The following is a 25,955-nucleotide window of genomic DNA, read 5'->3' as shown; positions in this document are numbered from 1 at the left end:
CACACACAGCTTTAATGTCAAATCAGGCTAACAACCTAATTGTTAACCTTAGTATAGAGACGTCTTCATCTCTGTACTAAAGTACAGACACAAACTTGTATTGCTGTTGTCTCAATCACAGGAAGAAAGCTGACTATAACTCATTCATTTAAGAAGAACCATTAAGTTTATTCCTACAAGAAAGTTACAGCCGTGTAATCAAATAGGCTTTGATAAGATAAGATAAGATAAGATAAGATAAGATAAGATAAGATAAGATAAGATAAGATAAGATAAGAGGTAATCTATCTTCAATGTGGTTTTACATAAATGGGCTTCTTGTTGCACCAATCTCCATAAAGTGAGGCGTCATACTAAGAATAGTTGTCTTGCTCTGATTTGTCCATGTTGTGGCTGCTTTGATCATTGCCAGAGCCCAGGTACAGTTCTCCTCACAAAGTCCCCACATCTTTCACCCAGCACAAACAGCACCTGGCATGTAATGTACAAAAATGTAATGTACAAAAGCAGCAAGCTGTCAAAATTCAATAAAACTTTACCGTTGTATACTCCTGGATGAATTGTAGTATTTAAAAAACTCGTATATATCCAAAAGCTGATGAAACAATTTCCCAGCAGCAGCTCTGAGTGAATAAATGACTGTTTACAGACTTAACGTGTCTGTATTTGTCAGTTCATCAATGAAAATATGAATAACGAATTTAAAAATATTCCAGCTGATGACAGGAGCTGACGAGTAGCCTAATTTACACCGACAAGTTGAATCAGCTGACACTTGCACCAAAGATCACAAAAAACTATCAGCTTCATTTATCACAAAGTCCTACTTTGTGATTCTCTGAGACAGTTTGAAAAGCAGCCTCTAAGAAGGCATCCACACAGTGATCTTTCTGTGCTGATAGAAGAAATGTTAGTTTAAAGAGTCTTCACATTACAACCCAAAAAAGAAAATAACAGAACTATTTCTGAATGAAATAAGCCTGTTGTTGGGCACCATCTTTCATTTTTTGACTACTAAGTAGTGATGTGACGTTCTGTATCGAGGCTTCGAAGCTTGTGTCGAGTAATGGAGGGGGCGTTTCCGCGATGCGCGTATCGAGGCTTGCTTCATTTATGGGAAGAGCTGAAAATGATGACGTCCGAAGCCTCGCTGCCCGGCTGTACCACGTGACTGGTTCATGAAGTGGTTCGAACTTTGCCGCGAGCTATGACAGCGATATAAACCCCTCAGACTTCATTCAAAATGTGGGTGTTTGATGGAGAGTTGCGGTTAGTGAGAGTTTGGAGGTTTAGAGAGAAAGTCAGGAGAGAATGGAGCCAGCTAAGAAGAGGAGGATGTCCTCCCCTGTGTGGGAACATTTTGATCTTATATCTCCCAACAAGGTATGTAAATTTCCACAGAAGATGTATTTTCATAATACTGATGGTGCAATACAATTTATGTTAAGCTGTCTGTACTTTTGTACAAGGTGAAGTGTTTGCTATGTGCCAGGGAGCTGGGCTATAACAACAACACCTCATCCATGCTTAGGCACTACAGAGCTTTGCATGAGAATAAGGGGAACACCGATTGTGGAGCAAGACCAGGTGAGCCATCAAATGTCATGATAATATAGCATGCAGTAATGTTACTAAATGATATAACAATATTATACAACTGTAATAAGTTACGTGTGTGATATTTATATTTGTGCTTTGTCTTTATTGTCTTTCCTCAGGAGAACAATCTCAAATAGATGAAGACCTGGTTAGCATGGTGATTGAGGACTCCCAGCCATTTAGCATTGTGGAGGACAAAGGATTCAAAAGATTTGTGAAATCATTAAATCCTAGCTATGTTCTCCCCACTAAAAGGTCATAAAAGCAGTGAAAATTTAGTTTTTACAGAATAAAATGTGAACAGGCAGGACTGAGGCTCAAAGCCTCAGTGTGTAGCTGTCCATACCTCAACGTTACAAAAGCACAACCACTGTCCACACCCCCAACCACACCTCACAGTAAATGATCATTTCCATTTTAAGCATTTCCAAATAATCATTTTCCATACTGCCAGTATAAATATACACAGTATGCTGCCATCACTACAATATACATGTTTTACACACTCCTTTAGTTGTTGACATTTACAGGCTGTGTGCAAAAGGCCACACTCTTCAAATTCATGCCAACTAATATTTTTACGTCCAGTAGGTGTCCTACTAGAGCAAATGAAGCTTCAAGAAGCTTTGCACTGGGGTGAACCAATTGGATGAAAAGCTTCAGTGCTTCATGAAGCTTCATCTGCCCATCACTACTACTAAGAGTTTAAAACTAAAGACGACTTGAATAATTTTGACTCACGTAATGAAAAGAGAGGTTTGTTTTACTTACCCTGAAGGCTCTGAGGACTGCTAATGGGTCATCAGCTGTGAGTCTCTGCAGGAGTGCTGGCCAGCAGTGATGAGCCACAGGCAGCAGTTCATTTTCCCTGTCATTCAGCACCTGAACGCACAACTCCAGCACGTCCAGTACCTAAGGACAAAGAAACACAACACACCTAACAATTATCTCTGTTTTGATCCTGATTATATGTGAGCTGAAACTAATTATTGAGGTCTTCATTGAGAGCCCAAACTCCTGAGCAGGCACGACTTCAGCACAGACTTATTTCTGTTTCACTCCTGGACCAGACTGAATGTTTTTCCTTGATGAGCATTACACCACTGAACAGTCCTCCACACAGTTCTGACAGGATGAATTGTACCAACGCTGGCGGTCCTACCTTCACAAGAATGATTATTTTTGTTATTAGTCCAACAGTTGACTCTACATAAAACTACTGATACAGTACCTTGAGTCGGAGCCTGAGGCTGGGATCAGACAGCAGATGAATGCAGCGCTCCATAACATCCTTAGTGATGCTGAGGTGGGAGGGAAGCTCTGCTTTCACATCAGGACTACCAGTATCTTCAACATCCTCACACTCAAGGGGAAGGACCTCTGCAATGGAGCACATGTACAGTTAGACCGCCAGTTTAGCAGTGAGGTTCAGATTTCTATGACTCTTAATTACAATGATCCATCTCCTCTACACTCTGAATCTAAAATAGGGCTGCCGCAAACGATTATTTTGATAGTCGACTAGTCACCGATTATTTTTGTGATTAGTCGACTAATCAGATCATGCATCCATTGGACGTAAAACGTACAGCTTATTCCACCAGCAGCATCTGCTCTTATATAACTATCTTTAGCTTACAGCTTTAAGTGTTTAAGGTCTGTGCTAACTAAAAATAAAGACAAGATGATAGTTTATTAAATTTTAATGAAATTTGCAGATTGTTTCGGTGAAGTTTAATAAACTCAGCCGTCTGCTCCTTGCTATCTAAAATATAACAGGACACTGGAGTATATTCTCGAGCATCTCACACTTCTGATAATCAGTTGTCTGCTTGACGTTTATTCAGCTGTGTAAAAACTATAACTTTAATCTCAGCCAAACCGATTTACTCAGGAATAAATAAAATTATCCAAAAAAGCCAAACAATAACATGTTTAAGTTATCTAAGTGACTTATATATCATGTTTAACCTGAGTAGCGAAAGGGTTTGAAAACGATTTGCAGGAGTCCGGTGTTCTCACAGGCTCTAGGCTGTAGTGATGTGCGGATCAATCCTGAAATATCGATTCCTCCGATACCAGTCATTTATGTTCTAGAATCGATTCTCACATTAAAATATCGATATTTTTTAGTAATTTAGGGTAAATTTGTAGTTTATCATTAACAGCAACACAGTGGAAAGAAACTATAACATTCGGATTGTCTACATTCAAAGGAACTACTTCCTCTTCCGCCTTTCATAGTCATGTGCGAAATACGGCTGTATAAATGTCTCGCAGCCCCTTGGCGCGCGCACTCACAACAATGGCAGAGCGTAATTGTGCGGACGTATTTTACCTCCACAAACAGCTGAGACATGGTTTGCAATACATGTGGCAAAAAAGTGCTCCAACAGTGAGGTGTGGTGGCTATACTTTCCCAACCTTGAGACCTCAGAATTAGGGAGACATTCAAAAGGGCTGTTGGGGGGGTGATAAATACATTTTACAGGGTTTATTTATCGGATAAAATACGTTAAATGTCACCGTTATTATTAGCCGGCCCGGAAACAGCGGGGGTGTCGAAATTCAGAGGCTGCTTCCACCTGAGGACCCGCCCTTCGCGGTCTAAAGAAAGCCGGGTAGTACGTCATGAGTTCCCTCGGTGGAGTGAAACTGCCGTCTGCTCCTTGCTATCTAAAATATAACCGGGCGCTGGCGTAAACTCTCGACCGTCTCACACTTTGTTTAATTAGTTTTCTGTTTGATGTTTATTCAGCTGTGTGAAAACCCCGGAGGAACCCTCCCGAGGGATTAATAAAGTTAAATTTAATTTGATCTAATCTAATAACTTTAATCTCAGCCAAACCGATTTACTCACGAACAAATAAAACACTGAAAAAGCCAAACAATAACATTTTTAAGTTATCAAAGTGACTTATATATCATGTTTAACCCGAGTGGTGAAAGATCGCGGGGGTTTGAAGACGATGTGTCGATCGGCTCAGATATTTGAAGTTTACACAGCTACATTCTCACCTGAAAATATGTTAAAAGTTTTGTTTTTGTTTTTTGCGACCCAGAAAGAGAAATAAGAGTAATATTAAAACTAAGTTGCTGCCGCCATTGTTGTAAACTGGAATTGGCTGGGCCGTGCTATGAATGCTGCAATATGGTTTTTCAATGTTGTTGTCCAGGTGGAAATTTGGGAGAATGGTGGCTCCGGGATTCTCCCGGAAAAATCGGGAGGGTTGGCATGTATGGTTGTGGCAACATCACTAACCTTGTCAAACACCTCAGAGTAAATCATATCATAGAATATGAGGCGCGTATGTTGAGACGAACTGAAGAGGAGGAGGGGACAGGTGCTGCTAGGGCGAGACAGACCTCTCTCATGGAGTCCTTTAGTGCTGCAGGCAGGCAAGGTGTTCAAATAGCGCACAACTTCAGTTTTTTTTATTTCTACATGATAATTCTGCATTATTAAGTGATAAGAACAAGTAATCTGATATCCTGTAATCATTATGATGCTATAATTTGAGATACAATAAATAAAATACGTTTTTGTATAAAGTATCGGTATCGGATCAGTATCGTCGATACCACCCTGAATATTACTTGGTATTGGATCGGAAAGGAAATCAGTGGTATCGCACATCACTACTAGGCTGTATCCCAATTCAGGGTCTGCAGCCTTAAAGGCCGCATTTTAAGGCCGATTACGTCACCGCGACGCGACGAAGGCTGTCCCAATTCGAAGGCTGCTCGAAATGCGGCCCTCAAATGCGTCCTTCATTTCCCTGAATTTTAAGGACGTGGCGGTGTAGACTTCGTTGGCCCAACATATCCCAGAATGCATAGCGCGGCGGTGGGTGTGGATAATTTTGCCGAAAAAAACAGCGGATGAGGGGCGCCCGAAGAGTAAACTTTAAGTACTGAATATTATGTCACTTATTTATGTGCAAATGTTTAATAACGAAGAACATTAAAACATTACTGTTGGCCACATGTCGGCAAAGTTATGTGACATTAGTGACGTTTGTACTAACTTGGTTTTAAAGCCTTTACTTTAAAATATACGCCGTTCAATAGCTGAGCTTAATCTTACAGAGAATGATCAAAGCTCATGTAGAAACAAACAAACAAATGAACAAAAGATTTTCTCCTTCATTTCTGTCAAACAAAGCTGTATGAAACGTTTCCAGCTGTTAGTATCATGGTTGCTAGGAAACCTGGGCTAGACCGTCCCATTTCACAAGCCTCGCACTTCCGGCCTTAGCAGTCTTTAAGTACGCGGCCCTTGAGGATCGTTGAGGCTGCGTACTTTGGCTGCAGACCCTGAATTGGGATACAGCCCTAGTGAGCCTTGCCCCCAGTTAGCTATCGAACTAGTGGGTAACAGACGTCTCCGAAAACGTGTGGTGTCTTGATAAACTGAGCAAATATTTGAGGTTTACACAGCTACATTCTCGCCTGAAAATATTTTAATCGTTTATTTTGTGACCCAGAAAGAATAATAAGAGTAATATTAAAACTAACTAGCTGCTGCCATTGTTGTAAACTGAGCTGCGCTGCGCTATGAATTCTGGGATACAGCTTCTTCTTCTTTGGGGTTTAACGGCAGCTGGCATCCTTGTACATACAGTGCTGCCATCTTCTATTTCAGTCCGTTATTACACTCTTAAATCCTACTACTTATTCCTGCGTCTTTTGTGATGCTTCAAACGAGGCGTCGACTATTAAATCAGTCGTCGACGATTTTGATAGTCGACGTAATCGTGACTAGTCGACTAATCGTGGCAGCCCTAATCTAAAATAATCACCACTACAACATATAGCTTATATTCCACTGGCCCTTAGACAGACCTATTACCTTGGTCTTCAGTGTTATAATCATCCTCTATTCCAATGCCCTCTGTCAGTTCTTTCTGTTTGCGGTAATTCAGCAGGAATTGGTGAATGCTGAGGTCTTCCTGGTCACTGGAGCTCTACCTGGAGCTGGCAGACGTACTGGTACTGCTACAATTGGAAGGAAACCACCTCGCTAAAGGAAAAACAAGACAACAATATCAAAATAGGTTTGATTACAATAAAATAAGTCAGTTAATCAAAATCAGTGTGACACAGACGCTGATTTTTTTGAGAAGAGCCCATTAGTGACATTTAATTCCATATTTTTACCGTGAGGGCTTGTAAAACTGCAAAAACTGCCAACACCTATAGTGCCGCTGTCTAAATATTATTATGAATATGAATTCTACAAGAGAAAACGACTGAGCATTTAAACCATCACAATGTATTAAATGTTTCCAGAGATACTGATAATTTGATAACGAGCAAAGTTATTTCTCCTCAAAAAAGTGGGATCAACCAGTACATATAATATTCATCCTGCTACATTTAGAAAGTGGCAACAACAGTAAACATGAGTAACTTCACCGTGTGTCTATCCGGTCTTTAAGTGATGACGTGATCAATCCTACTTCTGGGCCCAAACTACTCTGCGTTTAATAAGGCTGTTGTGTTTTTAACATGTTTTAATGCTTTGTAACTTGTTCTATTTAATCTCAACAAGCCCCTTACAAAAAGTAAGCGATCACTGTCGGCCTCTCTCAGTTTTCTAGCGCATCTGTGGCTGTGTACCATTCGTGGTGCGTTGGCTCCCTCTACTGGTATGCGCCTCATTCAAATGTCGCCACACATTTAAAATTGCAGGGTGTCTTTACACTGTCATAGCTCCTAGATAGATTTCTTCAGAGACCTGAAAATCGCTGTGATTATTCACCATAGCCTGCTGAGTCTTACAGTGAAAGAACGATGTCAACGTATAGCATCGTTGGTTACTTTAATTATGTTTGGTTTTTTTTAATCAAATCCTCCAAAACAGGACCATTGTGACACAAAACCTCTCACACACTAACACAAACTCTTTATACAGATACAGAGCTTTACATGTATAAATAAGGCAGACAAAAATGCATAAAACACAAGCTATCCACAGACTGTCGGTGGACACCATGTCACTTTATTTTGTTTTTATCTTGTTTCTTTTTGGTGTAGCCTCATTAAACAAAATGTTTATAAAAATGACCACTTTTATTATGAATTATTAGGAAATTAATAATTCATTATTAATTATTTATTATGAACACACCTGCCACCCTCAAGTAGAGGTGGCAGAGAAAGTGTCCGTGTGACTGAGTCCTGTCCCAGCTCTGCTTCAAGGTCTGTCGGTCCAGCTTGTTGAGGGCCTGAGAGCAAAGACGGATATCCTGGACCAGCTCTGACAAACTGTCCAGGTCTTGACTCTCACACACGCACACCTCGCCAAGGTAGCTACACTGCTGTCTGTCAGCCCATTTGCAGCCAGGCTGAGGTGGGTCAGAGAGCACTCGTCCTGCAAAAACACAAAAGTCTTAACCTGATTGCACAATTATATCTTTCGACAATAAATGACATTGCATGATTTTTGCATGCACACCTGTGACAGGACTTTGGCGAGGTGTTCCAGTGCCGGGTAATCAGCAGGCCCTCTGCAGACAGCTGACAGGTCCACGTGTGGGAGGCAGTGGAGGGGCAGTCTTTTTAACACCAGCTCAAAGCCGGTGGAGCCTAGGGGATTGAGGGACAGGCACACTGCTTTCAAATGGCCTGTGCCTGAACGTTCAGAAGATGTAAAGTTAGTTGCAGTTTTGCTTATGGGTGGGAGTTCAGTGAAGCTTAAGGCTTCAGTCAGCTGCTTGTTAGAGTCACCTGTGAGCGCGCTGGCTAGCAGCAGTCGATGCTGCTGAAGGAAACGAGCAGTGAGGCCGCAGGCCTGCAGAGACCGCTTGGCTAGCACAGGGCAGCAGGACAGCAGACAGGACAGAGACTCAGACACGCCGTCCCCCAGTGGGTTCATACTGAGGTCCAGCTCCTCCAGGCACTTTGAGTGGAAACGAGCAGAAAAAGCAAATGATCACGAGAGCCAATTCTCTCTGACAGATATCATTGATATGAATCAGGTTAGCTTGTTATTAAGATCTAAGGTAGTTATTAAGACCAGAGGTACTTAAATACAGGTTAGATGGTAAACCTGGAGCTGCCACTATTGGCTAGCTGAGGCCCTTACCGGGAATGCAGGTGCACTCTGTCCCTTTAAAGCATTTACAGCCTTCTCCAGGCCGTCCCCTGTAATGCAGTTGGCAGAAATGTCCAGCAGCTGCAGACGAGGCATGTGAGCGTTGTGGCAATCAGCTCAGGGAGAAGGTCGTCAGACATACGGTTTCCAGAAATTCGCAGCTCCGTGAGGCTGGCCTGAAGTTTTAGGGCACGGAGGAGCGGGCCGAGGGAAGAGGCGGCCAAACCGAGACACTTGGAGTCCTGACACGGAGGAACCCCGGTCCCGAACCTCATAGCCGGGAGACACGCTTGTTCTCATCTACAGGTAGAAAGAGATGGTACTTCATAACAGAATACAAAAATGCACTTGTGTGCGTTTTATAATGCATTACCTCTGTGTTGCTCACCCACTGCCAGACTTTGACAGGCCTTCTTGTATCGCTCAGGGAGAGGAGGGAGATCCGAGCAAACTTCAGCCAGAACCTGCAATACAAACCCATCAGTTATCCTGCACTGGTGCAGGAAAGTGAAGCCAAGGATTCAATCCCAAAAACTGTGATTCCTTCAGTGTCTTCTGGAAGCTGGCTCCAAAAGCAAGTCAGCATCCAGTCTGGTAATAGAAATGGTTCTAATCTTTACAGTTTCTCAGATTGTAGTTTCTCAGGCAGCTTAACATAATCAGCCCTTCACCTTCTTACCAGAATCATACAGTCTAAAACCTGCACGCCTCATCTGGGTAATGAAAGATGAAGTCATTGTGGAAGGACCTAGAACCTCCATTCCTTCTATCAGTGATTTAAAAAAGACCTCTGTGTCTATGAGAAAGTCTATTTTATGAATTTGGGCCATACTTTGCCTAAGAAAAGGAGTATGCTCACTGGCTGACATGCAAGCTGTTTCACAGTCATAGCCATCCTCTTGTCACTGTGGGTTTTTTTAAAAAAAAATCCAAGATAGCAACAGTGACAACATTTGTCTTAAACACTCGTGATCAGACTTCATCAACCAATCATGGTAGTCTTCAGCATCTTTTAAATTGTCTGTGGTCCAAGTATGGTCACTTCTGGCTCTCCTCAGTGTCACCTCACCTCTTCATTTGTGTGCAGGACGGCCAGTAGCTGGTCCTGCGGGGAGAGCAGAGCGCCTTCTTTCTGCAGAGAGAGACGAGGCAGGAGGCCACATTTCTGGTAGTAACGCTGAGCTGCCTGCTCACACAGCCACGACACAGAGCAGGAGTTGGCCTCACTGGGATGCAGAGCAATGACCGGCGATTAAACAGAAATTAAAAACAAAACAACAACAACAACAACAAAAAAACACTATACCAATCAGATTGGGATTTATTTTTATATACTGCTCAAACTTAAAAGTTTTCACCGACCTTTGTGGAACTGGGATCAGGAAGACGTCTTCCTGAACCCGGACCCTCATTCTGATTGGTGGAGGAAGTGACGTGGGCATAGGAGCAACCAAAGTTTGAGTTGGAGGCTAGAGTAAACAAAATAAAACATTCAAGCACTGTTAAAACATCTGTATTTAATGTCATCAACTCTTTGTAGAAAGACAAAGCAGAGTCTGTACTAGAGAAATCAGGAGACCTGACGAGGGCAGTATTACGCCTTTTATACCTCCAGCCTACCGTAAATTCAGTAGAAGAAGAATAGCAGCAATGGCGCCATTGAGAGATCCCATCGCGATCCTGAATTAAGTTTGAAGATGTTGGTTTGGCCGTGTCGGTTGTTGTTGCAATAATGTCTTCAGTTCAGAATCTTAGAGAGTTTATCAAGGAGAGATTAACTTCTGCTGCAGAAGAAATCTTCTCAGAGTTTGAAAAAACGATCGTCCGGTATGAGGAAGAGATCCGTCAGCTAAGACTGCTTGATATCAGACCCGGGATAAAGTCACACAATACAGGTGTGGAGGTGTGAGGGTTGCGGGATCATCGTGTGATTCACGTGGGCATGATCTAAATGCATTGAACTAGTAATACACCACAGTAAAGTGTATGAAGTTATATCTGTGCAGTGTTGAGAAGGTTACTTTTAAAATGTTTTCCACGAAAGATTACAGAATACATGGCCCAAATGGAGTTTGTAACTATTCCATTAAGTTACTCAATGTGAATAACGTATTCTGAATACTTTGGTCCGGATTACTTTATTACTTGCTTGTTACAACTACTTGAATGTACTATTGCTGTGTGAATTATTGCTATAACTGAAGGCTACTAGCCACCGAGCTAACATTGTTAGCTGGCTTTAGCTAAAGTTATTTCATAGACTAAAGACTGTTAGACTTGATTCATAGCATTAACATCCTGCTAGCTACAAACAATCATGTGCAGTTCTGAAAGCAATCTCAAGTAAATTTTTAAATCGTGATGTAAAATGAGTAACAGTAGGGTGGACATTAGGCAAGGCTGCAGTTTTTGCAGCGATCTCGTATAGAACACAATTTCTGTATCAGTAATAGGTTTTCTTTCTGTTTGCTTTCAGAACTGCACATAATTATTTGCAAGTAGCAGGTTGTAATGCAGCCTTCAGTAATAGTAATGAGTCACACAGCAATAGTACATCGAAGATTCTGAAGTGAGACATAACCTAGATAGCTACATAAACTAATACAAGGTAGTTGTAGTAGGCTTACGTTAGGGCTGTACAATCAATAAAGATGAGGCAGAACCTGGTAGCTCCAAACAGAAGGACCAGTCAAAACAAATTGAGGATGTTATTCCTAAATGAGGGGCTCCCCCTGTTGCATGGACATGGTTTGGTTATGAAAAGTCTGACACGGATCAGAAAACTGTACTATGGAAATTATGCCCAGACTGGTTCCCACCACGGACTCAAACACGACAAACCTCTTCGACCACCTACGCATGAATCATGTGAAAGTTTGTGGAGAGAGTTTATAGATGAGAAGCAAAAAAGAGCCATCAGGTGCTCAAAATAAACCTTAGACTCATACGTTAGAACAGGCTTTTCCCCCACGTGTAATAAATACTCAAAAAGAAAATGGCGGCCGTTACAACATATATCTAAAAATATATAGTGCATTGGTCAAAATACTCGACTCCAGGTACACGACACCCAGCTGAAAACACTTCATGAAAGTCAAGTTGCCCAATATTCACAAAATTTACAGAAAAAGCACTATTTTGTCATATATATCATTATCGGGACGAGAAACGTCTTATATTGGGATATGAGATTTTGGTCATGTCACACAGCCCTAGCTAATGTTAGTCTTTAAAAAAAGAATGTACTTCCAGATGTTTCTTTCGGGTGGAGTCTTTATAGTTGAGAGCAGCTCGGTTTCTGGGTCCATTGTATAACTGACGCCACCAACATTACCAAGAGACTTACACTAGAGCTTCTTGTTGCGTGTTTTGTTTGGGTTTCCGGTAATGCGTGAAATCAACAAAATTAGAGAGGGTATAGCCTGACATATGAAACAGGAAAAGACCATCGTGTAATCCATTTATTTAGAAGTAACTGTATTCTAATTATTACCAAATTATCGGTAACTATCGGCGGCACGGTGGTTAGCACTGTTGCCTCACAGCAAGAAAGTCCTGAGTTCAATTCCACCATCAGGCCGGGGTCTTTCTGTGTGGAGTTTGCATGTTCTCACCGTGTTTGCGTGGGTTCTCTCCGGGTACTCCGGCTTCCTCCCACCGTCCAAAGACATGCAGCTTGTGGGGATAGGTTAATTGGATAATCCAAATTGCCACTAGGTGTGAATGTGAGTGTGAATGGTTGTCTGTCCCTATGTGTTAGCCCTGCGACAGACTGGCGACCTGTCCAGGGTGTACCTCACCTTTCGCCCTATAACAGCTGGGATAGGCTCCAGCGCCCCCCGCGACCCTGAAAAGGATAAGCGAATGGATGGATGGATATCGGAATACAGTTACTCATGTTTTGTATTTTAAATGCATAACGCCGGTACATGTATGCCGTTACTCCCTAACACTGCATCTATGTAAACATACTTACGGCCACTTTGTTAACTACACCCGTTCAACTACTCTTTAATCCAAAATGTAATCAGCCAATCAGATGGCAGCAGTCCATGCATTTCAGCATATAGCGATCAGTGACGGTGATTGAAATCACTTTGATCATGGTGTGGGTGTTGGTGCCACATTGGCTGATCTGAGTATTTCAGAAACTGCTGATCTGTTTAAATTTCCAGCACAAACATCTGCATGATTTACAGAGAGTAGTCCAAAAAAGAGAAAATATGCAGTTCCCTTAAAATGACATTGAGTTCTCTGTACTCGGGTCTCCAGAGTTACCAGCTCTCAACCCAACAGAGCATCTTTGGAATGTAGTGGACCATGAGATTTGCATCATATTTATTAGTAAAATGTTAAAAGATTAGCATTAACAGCATATCTTACCTGCCGTCGTAAAATACTTTAAGCTTTCATGATCATATTCAGATCATGCTGCTGTTCATTTGTTTGTTTATTCACAGTGTGTGATGATCACTGGCAGTCACATCTAAAAATCAGACCCCAGACAGCTGTAAGGTTATCAACATCATCCAGTGAACAAATGACTATCAGTGAATGTTTCTGTGGCAACATAAAACGCAAGCTAAATTCTCAATAGGTGACCGTTTTCATCCTTCTTGAGCTTTCTTATCATCACATTAGTCACTATTTTCTTGTGTCCTTTTGTTGAACACGAAGGTCTGGATGATCAGCAGTTCTGTGACCATGAGAGGAGCTCCAGTCTCAACCAGGAGGACCCAGAGCCTCTACAGACTAAAGAGGAACAGGAGGAAATCTCCACCAATCAGGGAGGAGAGCAGCTTGCACTGAAGCAGGAGGATGAAGGGATTAATGTCTGGACCGGAGAACAGCTGGATTTGTTGTGGAAACCTGGATCACGGCTGACCAGATTTGGTATGTAAAAGTGTAATAAGCAGATTTCATAATATAGAAATGAATATGACTTATAACAAAATGTCACAAAGACACATGGCGTGCATTACCGCCTGGGATACTGCCTCACTGGAGACATGTTTTCTGTTTCAGATTTAAGTCATGTTAGCCCAGAACTGTACGCAGAATGTAGAAAAATGTTGAGACAATGAAAACTGTGGATTATTGGCCACAAGGACCAAGTTGGAGTAGTGAGCTGTACGCCTCATAAATGATGACTTTCTGCATGTAAACAGAATTCTTCTCTGTTCGCTGCATGAGAGAGAATATTTAAATATCGCTCACATATCTGAGAGACCTGCTCACAGTGTGACTTTTTTCTTGTGTGTTCTGTCCATCAAGACCTCCCACAGCAACATGATTGTAAGGAAAATGAGGATCTGGATGACCCGCAGGTCTGTAGCCAGGAAAGGAACTCCAGTCTGGACCAGCAGAACACAGAAACACTATAAAATAAAACTACAATATAAGACGAGAAACGTCTTATATTGGGATATGAGATTTTGGTCATGTCGCACAGCCCTAGCTAATGTTAGTCTTTAAAAAAAGAATGTACTTCCAGATGTTTCTTTCGGGTGGAGTCTTTATAGTTGAGAGCAGCTCGGTTTCTGGGTCCATTGTATAACTGACGCCACCAACATTACCAAGAGACTTACACTAGAGCTTCTTGTTGCGTGTTTTGTTTGGGTTTCCGGTAATGCGTGAAATCAACAAAATTAGAGAGGGTATAGCCTGACATATGAAACAGGAAAAGACCATCGTGTAATCCATTTATTTAGAAGTAACTGTATTCTAATTATTACCAAATTATCGGTAACTATCGGCGGCACGGTGGTTAGCACTGTTGCCTCACAGCAAGAAAGTCCTGAGTTCAATTCCACCATCAGGCCGGGGTCTTTCTGTGTGGAGTTTGCATGTTCTCACCGTGTTTGCGTGGGTTCTCTCCGGGTACTCCGGCTTCCTCCCACCGTCCAAAGACATGCAGCTTGTGGGGATAGGTTAATTGGATAATCCAAATTGCCACTAGGTGTGAATGTGAGTGTGAATGGTTGTCTGTCCCTATGTGTTAGCCCTGCGACAGACTGGCGACCTGTCCAGGGTGTACCTCACCTTTCGCCCTATAACAGCTGGGATAGGCTCCAGCGCCCCCCGCGACCCTGAAAAGGATAAGCGAATGGATGGATGGATATCGGAATACAGTTACTCATGTTTTGTATTTTAAATGCATAACGCCGGTACATGTATGCCGTTACTCCCTAACACTGCATCTATGTAAACATACTTACGGCCACTTTGTTAACTACACCCGTTCAACTACTCTTTAATCCAAAATGTAATCAGCCAATCAGATGGCAGCAGTCCATGCATTTCAGCATATAGCGATCAGTGACGGTGATTGAAATCACTTTGATCATGGTGTGGGTGTTGGTGCCACATTGGCTGATCTGAGTATTTCAGAAACTGCTGATCTGTTTAAATTTCCAGCACAAACATCTGCATGATTTACAGAGAGTAGTCCAAAAAAGAGAAAATATGCAGTTCCCTTAAAATGACATTGAGTTCTCTGTACTCGGGTCTCCAGAGTTACCAGCTCTCAACCCAACAGAGCATCTTTGGAATGTAGTGGACCATGAGATTTGCATCATATTTATTAGTAAAATGTTAAAAGATTAGCATTAACAGCATATCTTACCTGCCGTCGTAAAATACTTTAAGCTTTCATGATCATATTCAGATCATGCTGCTGTTCATTTGTTTGTTTATTCACAGTGTGTGATGATCACTGGCAGTCACATCTAAAAATCAGACCCCAGACAGCTGTAAGGTTATCAACATCATCCAGTGAACAAATGACTATCAGTGAATGTTTCTGTGGCAACATAAAACGCAAGCTAAATTCTCAATAGGTGACCGTTTTCATCCTTCTTGAGCTTTCTTATCATCACATTAGTCACTATTTTCTTGTGTCCTTTTGTTGAACACGAAGGTCTGGATGATCAGCAGTTCTGTGACCATGAGAGGAGCTCCAGTCTCAACCAGGAGGACCCAGAGCCTCTACAGACTAAAGAGGAACAGGAGGAAATCTCCACCAATCAGGGAGGAGAGCAGCTTGCACTGAAGCAGGAGGATGAAGGGATTAATGTCTGGACCGGAGAACAGCTGGATTTGTTGTGGAAACCTGGATCACGGCTGACCAGATTTGGTATGTAAAAGTGTAATAAGCAGATTTCATAATATAGAAATGAATATGACTTATAACAAAATGTCACAAAGACACATGGCGTGCATTACCGCCTGGGATACTGCCTCACTGGAGACATGTTTTCTGTTTCAGATTTAAGTCATGTTAGCCCAGAACTGTACGCAGAATGTAGAAAAATGTTGAGACAATGAAAACTGTGGATTATTGGCCACAAGGACCAAGTTGGAGTAGTGAGCTGTACGCCTCATAAATGATGACTTTCTGCATGTAAACAGAATTCTTCTCTGTTCGCTGCATGAGAGAGAATATTTAAATATCGCTCACATATCTGAGAGACCTGCTCACAGTGTGACTTTTTTCTTGTGTGTTCTGTCCATCAAGACCTCCCACAGCAACATGATTGTAAGGAAAATGAGGATCTGGATGACCCGCAGGTCTGTAGCCAGGAAAGGAACTCCAGTCTGGACCAGCAGAACACAGAAACACTATAAAATAAAACTACAATATAAGACGAGAAACGTCTTATATTGGGATATGAGATTTTGGTCATGTCGCACAGCCCTAGCTAATGTTAGTCTTTAAAAAAAGAATGTACTTCCAGATGTTTCTTTCGGGTGGAGTCTTTATAGTTGAGAGCAGCTCGGTTTCTGGGTCCATTGTATAACTGACGCCACCAACATTACCAAGAGACTTACACTAGAGCTTCTTGTTGCGTGTTTTGTTTGGGTTTCCGGTAATGCGTGAAATCAACAAAATTAGAGAGGGTATAGCCTGACATATGAAACAGGAAAAGACCATCGTGTAATCCATTTATTTAGAAGTAACTGTATTCTAATTATTACCAAATTATCGGTAACTATCGGCGGCACGGTGGTTAGCACTGTTGCCTCACAGCAAGAAAGTCCTGAGTTCAATTCCACCATCAGGCCGGGGTCTTTCTGTGTGGAGTTTGCATGTTCTCACCGTGTTTGCGTGGGTTCTCTCCGGGTACTCCGGCTTCCTCCCACCGTCCAAAGACATGCAGCTTGTGGGGATAGGTTAATTGGATAATCCAAATTGCCACTAGGTGTGAATGTGAGTGTGAATGGTTGTCTGTCCCTATGTGTTAGCCCTGCGACAGACTGGCGACCTGTCCAGGGTGTACCTCACCTTTCGCCCTATAACAGCTGGGATAGGCTCCAGCGCCCCCCGCGACCCTGAAAAGGATAAGCGAATGGATGGATGGATATCGGAATACAGTTACTCATGTTTTGTATTTTAAATGCATAACGCCGGTACATGTATGCCGTTACTCCCTAACACTGCATCTATGTAAACATACTTACGGCCACTTTGTTAACTACACCCGTTCAACTACTCTTTAATCCAAAATGTAATCAGCCAATCAGATGGCAGCAGTCCATGCATTTCAGCATATAGCGATCAGTGACGGTGATTGAAATCACTTTGATCATGGTGTGGGTGTTGGTGCCACATTGGCTGATCTGAGTATTTCAGAAACTGCTGATCTGTTTAAATTTCCAGCACAAACATCTGCATGATTTACAGAGAGTAGTCCAAAAAAGAGAAAATATGCAGTTCCCTTAAAATGACATTGAGTTCTCTGTACTCGGGTCTCCAGAGTTACCAGCTCTCAACCCAACAGAGCATCTTTGGAATGTAGTGGACCATGAGATTTGCATCATATTTATTAGTAAAATGTTAAAAGATTAGCATTAACAGCATATCTTACCTGCCGTCGTAAAATACTTTAAGCTTTCATGATCATATTCAGATCATGCTGCTGTTCATTTGTTTGTTTATTCACAGTGTGTGATGATCACTGGCAGTCACATCTAAAAATCAGACCCCAGACAGCTGTAAGGTTATCAACATCATCCAGTGAACAAATGACTATCAGTGAATGTTTCTGTGGCAACATAAAACGCAAGCTAAATTCTCAATAGGTGACCGTTTTCATCCTTCTTGAGCTTTCTTATCATCACATTAGTCACTATTTTCTTGTGTCCTTTTGTTGAACACGAAGGTCTGGATGATCAGCAGTTCTGTGACCATGAGAGGAGCTCCAGTCTCAACCAGGAGGACCCAGAGCCTCTACAGACTAAAGAGGAACAGGAGGAAATCTCCACCAATCAGGGAGGAGAGCAGCTTGCACTGAAGCAGGAGGATGAAGGGATTAATGTCTGGACCGGAGAACAGCTGGATTTGTTGTGGAAACCTGGATCACGGCTGACCAGATTTGGTATGTAAAAGTGTAATAAGCAGATTTCATAATATAGAAATGAATATGACTTATAACAAAATGTCACAAAGACACATGGCGTGCATTACCGCCTGGGATACTGCCTCACTGGAGACATGTTTTCTGTTTCAGATTTAAGTCATGTTAGCCCAGAACTGTACGCAGAATGTAGAAAAATGTTGAGACAATGAAAACTGTGGATTATTGGCCACAAGGACCAAGTTGGAGTAGTGAGCTGTACGCCTCATAAATGATGACTTTCTGCATGTAAACAGAATTCTTCTCTGTTCGCTGCATGAGAGAGAATATTTAAATATCGCTCACATATCTGAGAGACCTGCTCACAGTGTGACTTTTTTCTTGTGTGTTCTGTCCATCAAGACCTCCCACAGCAACATGATTGTAAGGAAAATGAGGATCTGGATGACCCGCAGGTCTGTAGCCAGGAAAGGAACTCCAGTCTGGACCAGCAGAACACAGAAACACTATAAAATAAAACTACAATATAAGACGAGAAACGTCTTATATTGGGATATGAGATTTTGGTCATGTCGCACAGCCCTAGCTAATGTTAGTCTTTAAAAAAAGAATGTACTTCCAGATGTTTCTTTCGGGTGGAGTCTTTATAGTTGAGAGCAGCTCGGTTTCTGGGTCCATTGTATAACTGACGCCACCAACATTACCAAGAGACTTACACTAGAGCTTCTTGTTGCGTGTTTTGTTTGGGTTTCCGGTAATGCGTGAAATCAACAAAATTAGAGAGGGTATAGCCTGACATATGAAACAGGAAAAGACCATCGTGTAATCCATTTATTTAGAAGTAACTGTATTCTAATTATTACCAAATTATCGGTAACTATCGGCGGCACGGTGGTTAGCACTGTTGCCTCACAGCAAGAAAGTCCTGAGTTCAATTCCACCATCAGGCCGGGGTCTTTCTGTGTGGAGTTTGCATGTTCTCACCGTGTTTGCGTGGGTTCTCTCCGGGTACTCCGGCTTCCTCCCACCGTCCAAAGACATGCAGCTTGTGGGGATAGGTTAATTGGATAATCCAAATTGCCACTAGGTGTGAATGTGAGTGTGAATGGTTGTCTGTCCCTATGTGTTAGCCCTGCGACAGACTGGCGACCTGTCCAGGGTGTACCTCACCTTTCGCCCTATAACAGCTGGGATAGGCTCCAGCGCCCCCCGCGACCCTGAAAAGGATAAGCGAATGGATGGATGGATATCGGAATACAGTTACTCATGTTTTGTATTTTAAATGCATAACGCCGGTACATGTATGCCGTTACTCCCTAACACTGCATCTATGTAAACATACTTACGGCCACTTTGTTAACTACACCCGTTCAACTACTCTTTAATCCAAAATGTAATCAGCCAATCAGATGGCAGCAGTCCATGCATTTCAGCATATAGCAATCAGTGACGGTGATTGAAATCACTTTGATCATGGTGTGGGTGTTGGTGCCACATTGGCTGATCTGAGTATTTCAGAAACTGCTGATCTGTTTAAATTTCCAGCACAAACATCTGCATGATTTACAGAGAGTAGTCCAAAAAAGAGAAAATATGCAGTTCCCTTAAAATGACATTGAGTTCTCTGTACTCGGGTCTCCAGAGTTACCAGCTCTCAACCCAACAGAGCATCTTTGGAATGTAGTGGACCATGAGATTTGCATCATATTTATTAGTAAAATGTTAAAAGATTAGCATTAACAGCATATCTTACCTGCCGTCGTAAAATACTTTAAGCTTTCATGATCATATTCAGATCATGCTGCTGTTCATTTGTTTGTTTATTCACAGTGTGTGATGATCACTGGCAGTCACATCTAAAAATCAGACCCCAGACAGCTGTAAGGTTATCAACATCATCCAGTGAACAAATGACTATCAGTGAATGTTTCTGTGGCAACATAAAACGCAAGCTAAATTCTCAATAGGTGACCGTTTTCATCCTTCTTGAGCTTTCTTATCATCACATTAGTCACTATTTTCTTGTGTCCTTTTGTTGAACACGAAGGTCTGGATGATCAGCAGTTCTGTGACCATGAGAGGAGCTCCAGTCTCAACCAGGAGGACCCAGAGCCTCTACAGACTAAAGAGGAACAGGAGGAAATCTCCACCAATCAGGGAGGAGAGCAGCTTGCACTGAAGCAGGAGGATGAAGGGATTAATGTCTGGACCGGAGAACAGCTGGATTTGTTGTGGAAACCTGGATCACGGCTGACCAGATTTGGTATGTAAAAGTGTAATAAGCAGATTTCATAATATAGAAATGAATATGACTTATAACAAAATGTCACAAAGACACATGGCGTGCATTACCGCCTGGGATACTGCCTCACTGGAGACATGTTTTCTGTTTCAGATTTAAGTCATGTTAGCCCAGAACTGTACGCAGAATGTAGAAAAATGTTGAGACAATGAAAACTGTGGATTATTGGCCACAAGGACCAAGTTGGAGTAGTGAGCTGTACGCCTCATAAATGATGACTTTCTGCATGTAAACAGAATTCTTCTCTGTTCGCTGCATGAGAGAGAATATTTAAATATCGCTCACATATCTGAGAGACCTGCTCACAGTGTGACTTTTTTCTTGTGTGTTCTGTCCATCAAGACCTCCCACAGCAACATGATTGTAAGGAAAATGAGGATCTGGATGACCCGCAGGTCTGTAGCCAGGAAAGGAACTCCAGTCTGGACCAGCAGAACACAGAAACACTATAAAATAAAACTACAATATAAGACGAGAAACGTCTTATATTGGGATATGAGATTTTGGTCATGTCGCACAGCCCTAGCTAATGTTAGTCTTTAAAAAAAGAATGTACTTCCAGATGTTTCTTTCGGGTGGAGTCTTTATAGTTGAGAGCAGCTCGGTTTCTGGGTCCATTGTATAACTGACGCCACCAACATTACCAAGAGACTTACACTAGAGCTTCTTGTTGCGTGTTTTGTTTGGGTTTCCGGTAATGCGTGAAATCAACAAAATTAGAGAGGGTATAGCCTGACATATGAAACAGGAAAAGACCATCGTGTAATCCATTTATTTAGAAGTAACTGTATTCTAATTATTACCAAATTATCGGTAACTATCGGCGGCACGGTGGTTAGCACTGTTGCCTCACAGCAAGAAAGTCCTGAGTTCAATTCCACCATCAGGCCGGGGTCTTTCTGTGTGGAGTTTGCATGTTCTCACCGTGTTTGCGTGGGTTCTCTCCGGGTACTCCGGCTTCCTCCCACCGTCCAAAGACATGCAGCTTGTGGGGATAGGTTAATTGGATAATCCAAATTGCCACTAGGTGTGAATGTGAGTGTGAATGGTTGTCTGTCCCTATGTGTTAGCCCTGCGACAGACTGGCGACCTGTCCAGGGTGTACCTCACCTTTCGCCCTATAACAGCTGGGATAGGCTCCAGCGCCCCCCGCGACCCTGAAAAGGATAAGCGAATGGATGGATGGATATCGGAATACAGTTACTCATGTTTTGTATTTTAAATGCATAACGCCGGTACATGTATGCCGTTACTCCCTAACACTGCATCTATGTAAACATACTTACGGCCACTTTGTTAACTACACCCGTTCAACTACTCTTTAATCCAAAATGTAATCAGCCAATCAGATGGCAGCAGTCCATGCATTTCAGCATATAGCGATCAGTGACGGTGATTGAAATCACTTTGATCATGGTGTGGGTGTTGGTGCCACATTGGCTGATCTGAGTATTTCAGAAACTGCTGATCTGTTTAAATTTCCAGCACAAACATCTGCATGATTTACAGAGAGTAGTCCAAAAAAGAGAAAATATGCAGTTCCCTTAAAATGACATTGAGTTCTCTGTACTCGGGTCTCCAGAGTTACCAGCTCTCAACCCAACAGAGCATCTTTGGAATGTAGTGGACCATGAGATTTGCATCATATTTATTAGTAAAATGTTAAAAGATTAGCATTAACAGCATATCTTACCTGCCGTCGTAAAATACTTTAAGCTTTCATGATCATATTCAGATCATGCTGCTGTTCATTTGTTTGTTTATTCACAGTGTGTGATGATCACTGGCAGTCACATCTAAAAATCAGACCCCAGACAGCTGTAAGGTTATCAACATCATCCAGTGAACAAATGACTATCAGTGAATGTTTCTGTGGCAACATAAAACGCAAGCTAAATTCTCAATAGGTGACCGTTTTCATCCTTCTTGAGCTTTCTTATCATCACATTAGTCACTATTTTCTTGTGTCCTTTTGTTGAACACGAAGGTCTGGATGATCAGCAGTTCTGTGACCATGAGAGGAGCTCCAGTCTCAACCAGGAGGACCCAGAGCCTCTACAGACTAAAGAGGAACAGGAGGAAATCTCCACCAATCAGGGAGGAGAGCAGCTTGCACTGAAGCAGGAGGATGAAGGGATTAATGTCTGGACCGGAGAACAGCTGGATTTGTTGTGGAAACCTGGATCACGGCTGACCAGATTTGGTATGTAAAAGTGTAATAAGCAGATTTCATAATATAGAAATGAATATGACTTATAACAAAATGTCACAAAGACACATGGCGTGCATTACCGCCTGGGATACTGCCTCACTGGAGACATGTTTTCTGTTTCAGATTTAAGTCATGTTAGCCCAGAACTGTACGCAGAATGTAGAAAAATGTTGAGACAATGAAAACTGTGGATTATTGGCCACAAGGACCAAGTTGGAGTAGTGAGCTGTACGCCTCATAAATGATGACTTTCTGCATGTAAACAGAATTCTTCTCTTTTCGCTGCATGAGAGAGAATATTTAAATATCGCTCACATATCTGAGAGACCTGCTCACAGTGTGACTTTTTTCTTGTGTGTTCTGTCCATCAAGACCTCCCACAGCAACATGATTGTAAGGAAAATGAGGATCTGGATGACCCGCAGGTCTGTAGCCAGGAAAGGAACTCCAGTCTGGACCAGCAGAACACAGAAACACTATAAAATAAAACTACAATATAAGACGAGAAACGTCTTATATTGGGATATGAGATTTTGGTCATGTCGCACAGCCCTAGCTAATGTTAGTCTTTAAAAAAAGAATGTACTTCCAGATGTTTCTTTCGGGTGGAGTCTTTATAGTTGAGAGCAGCTCGGTTTCTGGGTCCATTGTATAACTGACGCCACCAACATTACCAAGAGACTTACACTAGAGCTTCTTGTTGCGTGTTTTGTTTGGGTTTCCGGTAATGCGTGAAATCAACAAAATTAGAGAGGGTATAGCCTGACATATGAAACAGGAAAAGACCATCGTGTAATCCATTTATTTAGAAGTAACTGTATTCTAATTATTACCAAATTATCGGTAACTATCGGCGGCACGGTGGTTAGCACTGTTGCCTCACAGCAAGAAAGTCCTGAGTTCAATTCCACCATCAGGCCGGGGTCTTTCTGTGTGGAGTTTGCATGTTCTCACCGTGTTTGCGTGGGTTCTCTCCGGGTACTCCGGCTTCCTCCCACTGTCCAAAGACATGCAGCTTGTGGGGATAGGTTAATTGGATAATCCAAATTGCCACTAGGTGTGAATGTGAGTGTGAATGGTTGTCTGTCCCTATGTGTTAGCCCTGCGACAGACTGGCGACCTGTCCAGGGTGTACCTCACCTTTCGCCCTATAACAGCTGGGATAGGCTCCAGCGCCCCCCGCGACCCTGAAAAGGATAAGCGAATGGATGGATGGATATCGGAATACAGTTACTCATGTTTTGTATTTTAAATGCATAACGCCGGTACATGTATGCCGTTACTCCCTAACACTGCATCTATGTAAACATACTTACGGCCACTTTGTTAACTACACCCGTTCAACTACTCTTTAATCCAAAATGTAATCAGCCAATCAGATGGCAGCAGTCCATGCATTTCAGCATATAGCAATCAGTGACGGTGATTGAAATCACTTTGATCATGGTGTGGGTGTTGGTGCCACATTGGCTGATCTGAGTATTTCAGAAACTGCTGATCTGTTTAAATTTCCAGCACAAACATCTGCATGATTTACAGAGAGTAGTCCAAAAAAGAGAAAATATGCAGTTCCCTTAAAATGACATTGAGTTCTCTGTACTCGGGTCTCCAGAGTTACCAGCTCTCAACCCAACAGAGCATCTTTGGAATGTAGTGGACCATGAGATTTGCATCATATTTATTAGTAAAATGTTAAAAGATTAGCATTAACAGCATATCTTACCTGCCGTCGTAAAATACTTTAAGCTTTCATGATCATATTCAGATCATGCTGCTGTTCATTTGTTTGTTTATTCACAGTGTGTGATGATCACTGGCAGTCACATCTAAAAATCAGACCCCAGACAGCTGTAAGGTTATCAACATCATCCAGTGAACAAATGACTATCAGTGAATGTTTCTGTGGCAACATAAAACGCAAGCTAAATTCTCAATAGGTGACCGTTTTCATCCTTCTTGAGCTTTCTTATCATCACATTAGTCACTATTTTCTTGTGTCCTTTTGTTGAACACGAAGGTCTGGATGATCAGCAGTTCTGTGACCATGAGAGGAGCTCCAGTCTCAACCAGGAGGACCCAGAGCCTCTACAGACTAAAGAGGAACAGGAGGAAATCTCCACCAATCAGGGAGGAGAGCAGCTTGCACTGAAGCAGGAGGATGAAGGGATTAATGTCTGGACCGGAGAACAGCTGGATTTGTTGTGGAAACCTGGATCACAGCTGACCAGATTTGGTATGTAAAAGTGTAATAAGCAGATTTCATAATATAGAAATGAATATGACTTATAACAAAATGTCACAAAGACACATGGCGTGCATTACCGCCTGGGATACTGCCTCACTGGAGACATGTTTTCTGTTTCAGATTTAAGTCATGTTAGCCCAGAACTGTACGCAGAATGTAGAAAAATGTTGAGACAATGAAAACTGTGGATTATTGGCCACAAGGACCAAGTTGGAGTAGTGAGCTGTACGCCTCATAAATGATGACTTTCTGCATGTAAACAGAATTCTTCTCTGTTCGCTGCATGAGAGAGAATATTTAAATATCGCTCACATATCTGAGAGACCTGCTCACAGTGTGACTTTTTTCTTGTGTGTTCTGTCCATCAAGACCTCCCACAGCAACATGATTGTAAGGAAAATGAGGATCTGGATGACCCGCAGGTCTGTAGCCAGGAAAGGAACTCCAGTCTGGACCAGCAGAACACAGAAACACTATAAAATAAAACTACAATATAAGACGAGAAACGTCTTATATTGGGATATGAGATTTTGGTCATGTCGCACAGCCCTAGCTAATGTTAGTCTTTAAAAAAAGAATGTACTTCCAGATGTTTCTTTCGGGTGGAGTCTTTATAGTTGAGAGCAGCTCGGTTTCTGGGTCCATTGTATAACTGACGCCACCAACATTACCAAGAGACTTACACTAGAGCTTCTTGTTGCGTGTTTTGTTTGGGTTTCCGGTAATGCGTGAAATCAACAAAATTAGAGAGGGTATAGCCTGACATATGAAACAGGAAAAGACCATCGTGTAATCCATTTATTTAGAAGTAACTGTATTCTAATTATTACCAAATTATCGGTAACTATCGGCGGCACGGTGGTTAGCACTGTTGCCTCACAGCAAGAAAGTCCTGAGTTCAATTCCACCATCAGGCCGGGGTCTTTCTGTGTGGAGTTTGCATGTTCTCACCGTGTTTGCGTGGGTTCTCTCTGGGTACTCCGGCTTCCTCCCACCGTCCAAAGACATGCAGCTTGTGGGGATAGGTTAATTGGATAATCCAAATTGCCACTAGGTGTGAATGTGAGTGTGAATGGTTGTCTGTCCCTATGTGTTAGCCCTGCGACAGACTGGCGACCTGTCCAGGGTGTACCTCACCTTTC

At 42.2% G+C, this 25,955-nt stretch overlaps 2 protein-coding genes across 2 annotated transcripts in view; one reads left to right on the top strand and one right to left on the bottom strand.

The window, feature by feature from the left end:
• Positions 1-304: 304 nt before the first annotated feature.
• On the bottom strand, positions 305-7,965 carry LOC147300608 (TELO2-interacting protein 1 homolog). The gene is made up of 5 exons (XM_086285093.1): positions 7,733-7,965; positions 6,452-6,622; positions 2,831-2,979; positions 2,371-2,511; positions 305-471 (listed from the first exon to the last, which is right to left on the bottom strand). Exons 3-5 carry the CDS (start codon positions 2,882-2,884, stop codon positions 403-405), a joined length of 264 nt encoding a protein of 87 aa, XP_086141219.1. The 5' UTR covers positions 2,885-2,979; positions 6,452-6,622; positions 7,733-7,965; the 3' UTR covers positions 305-402.
• A 2,419-nt stretch (positions 7,966-10,384) lies between these two features.
• LOC147300607 (uncharacterized) overlaps positions 10,385-25,955 on the top strand; it is a 37,406-nt gene continuing 21,835 nt past the window's right edge. Inside the window, exons 1-4 of the mRNA XM_086285054.1 lie at positions 10,385-10,593; positions 13,376-13,591; positions 13,973-14,068; positions 15,678-15,833. Of these exons, the coding sequence (XP_086141180.1) occupies positions 10,431-10,593; positions 13,376-13,591; positions 13,973-14,068; positions 15,678-15,833 (631 nt within the window). The 5' untranslated portion in view covers positions 10,385-10,430. The remainder of the gene's footprint in view (positions 10,594-13,375; positions 13,592-13,972; positions 14,069-15,677; positions 15,834-25,955) is intronic.

Source organism: Aulonocara sp. 'chitande type north' Nkhata Bay, unplaced genomic scaffold, assembly GCF_057382095.1.
Source record: "Aulonocara sp. 'chitande type north' Nkhata Bay isolate Kocher_YH1m ecotype deep benthic unplaced genomic scaffold, A_spYH_male_GT1.1 unmapped_scaffold_23, whole genome shotgun sequence".
Lineage (NCBI taxonomy): Eukaryota > Metazoa > Chordata > Actinopteri > Cichliformes > Cichlidae > Aulonocara > Aulonocara sp. 'chitande type north' Nkhata Bay.
This window is presented reverse-complemented; position numbering and strand designations above follow the sequence as displayed.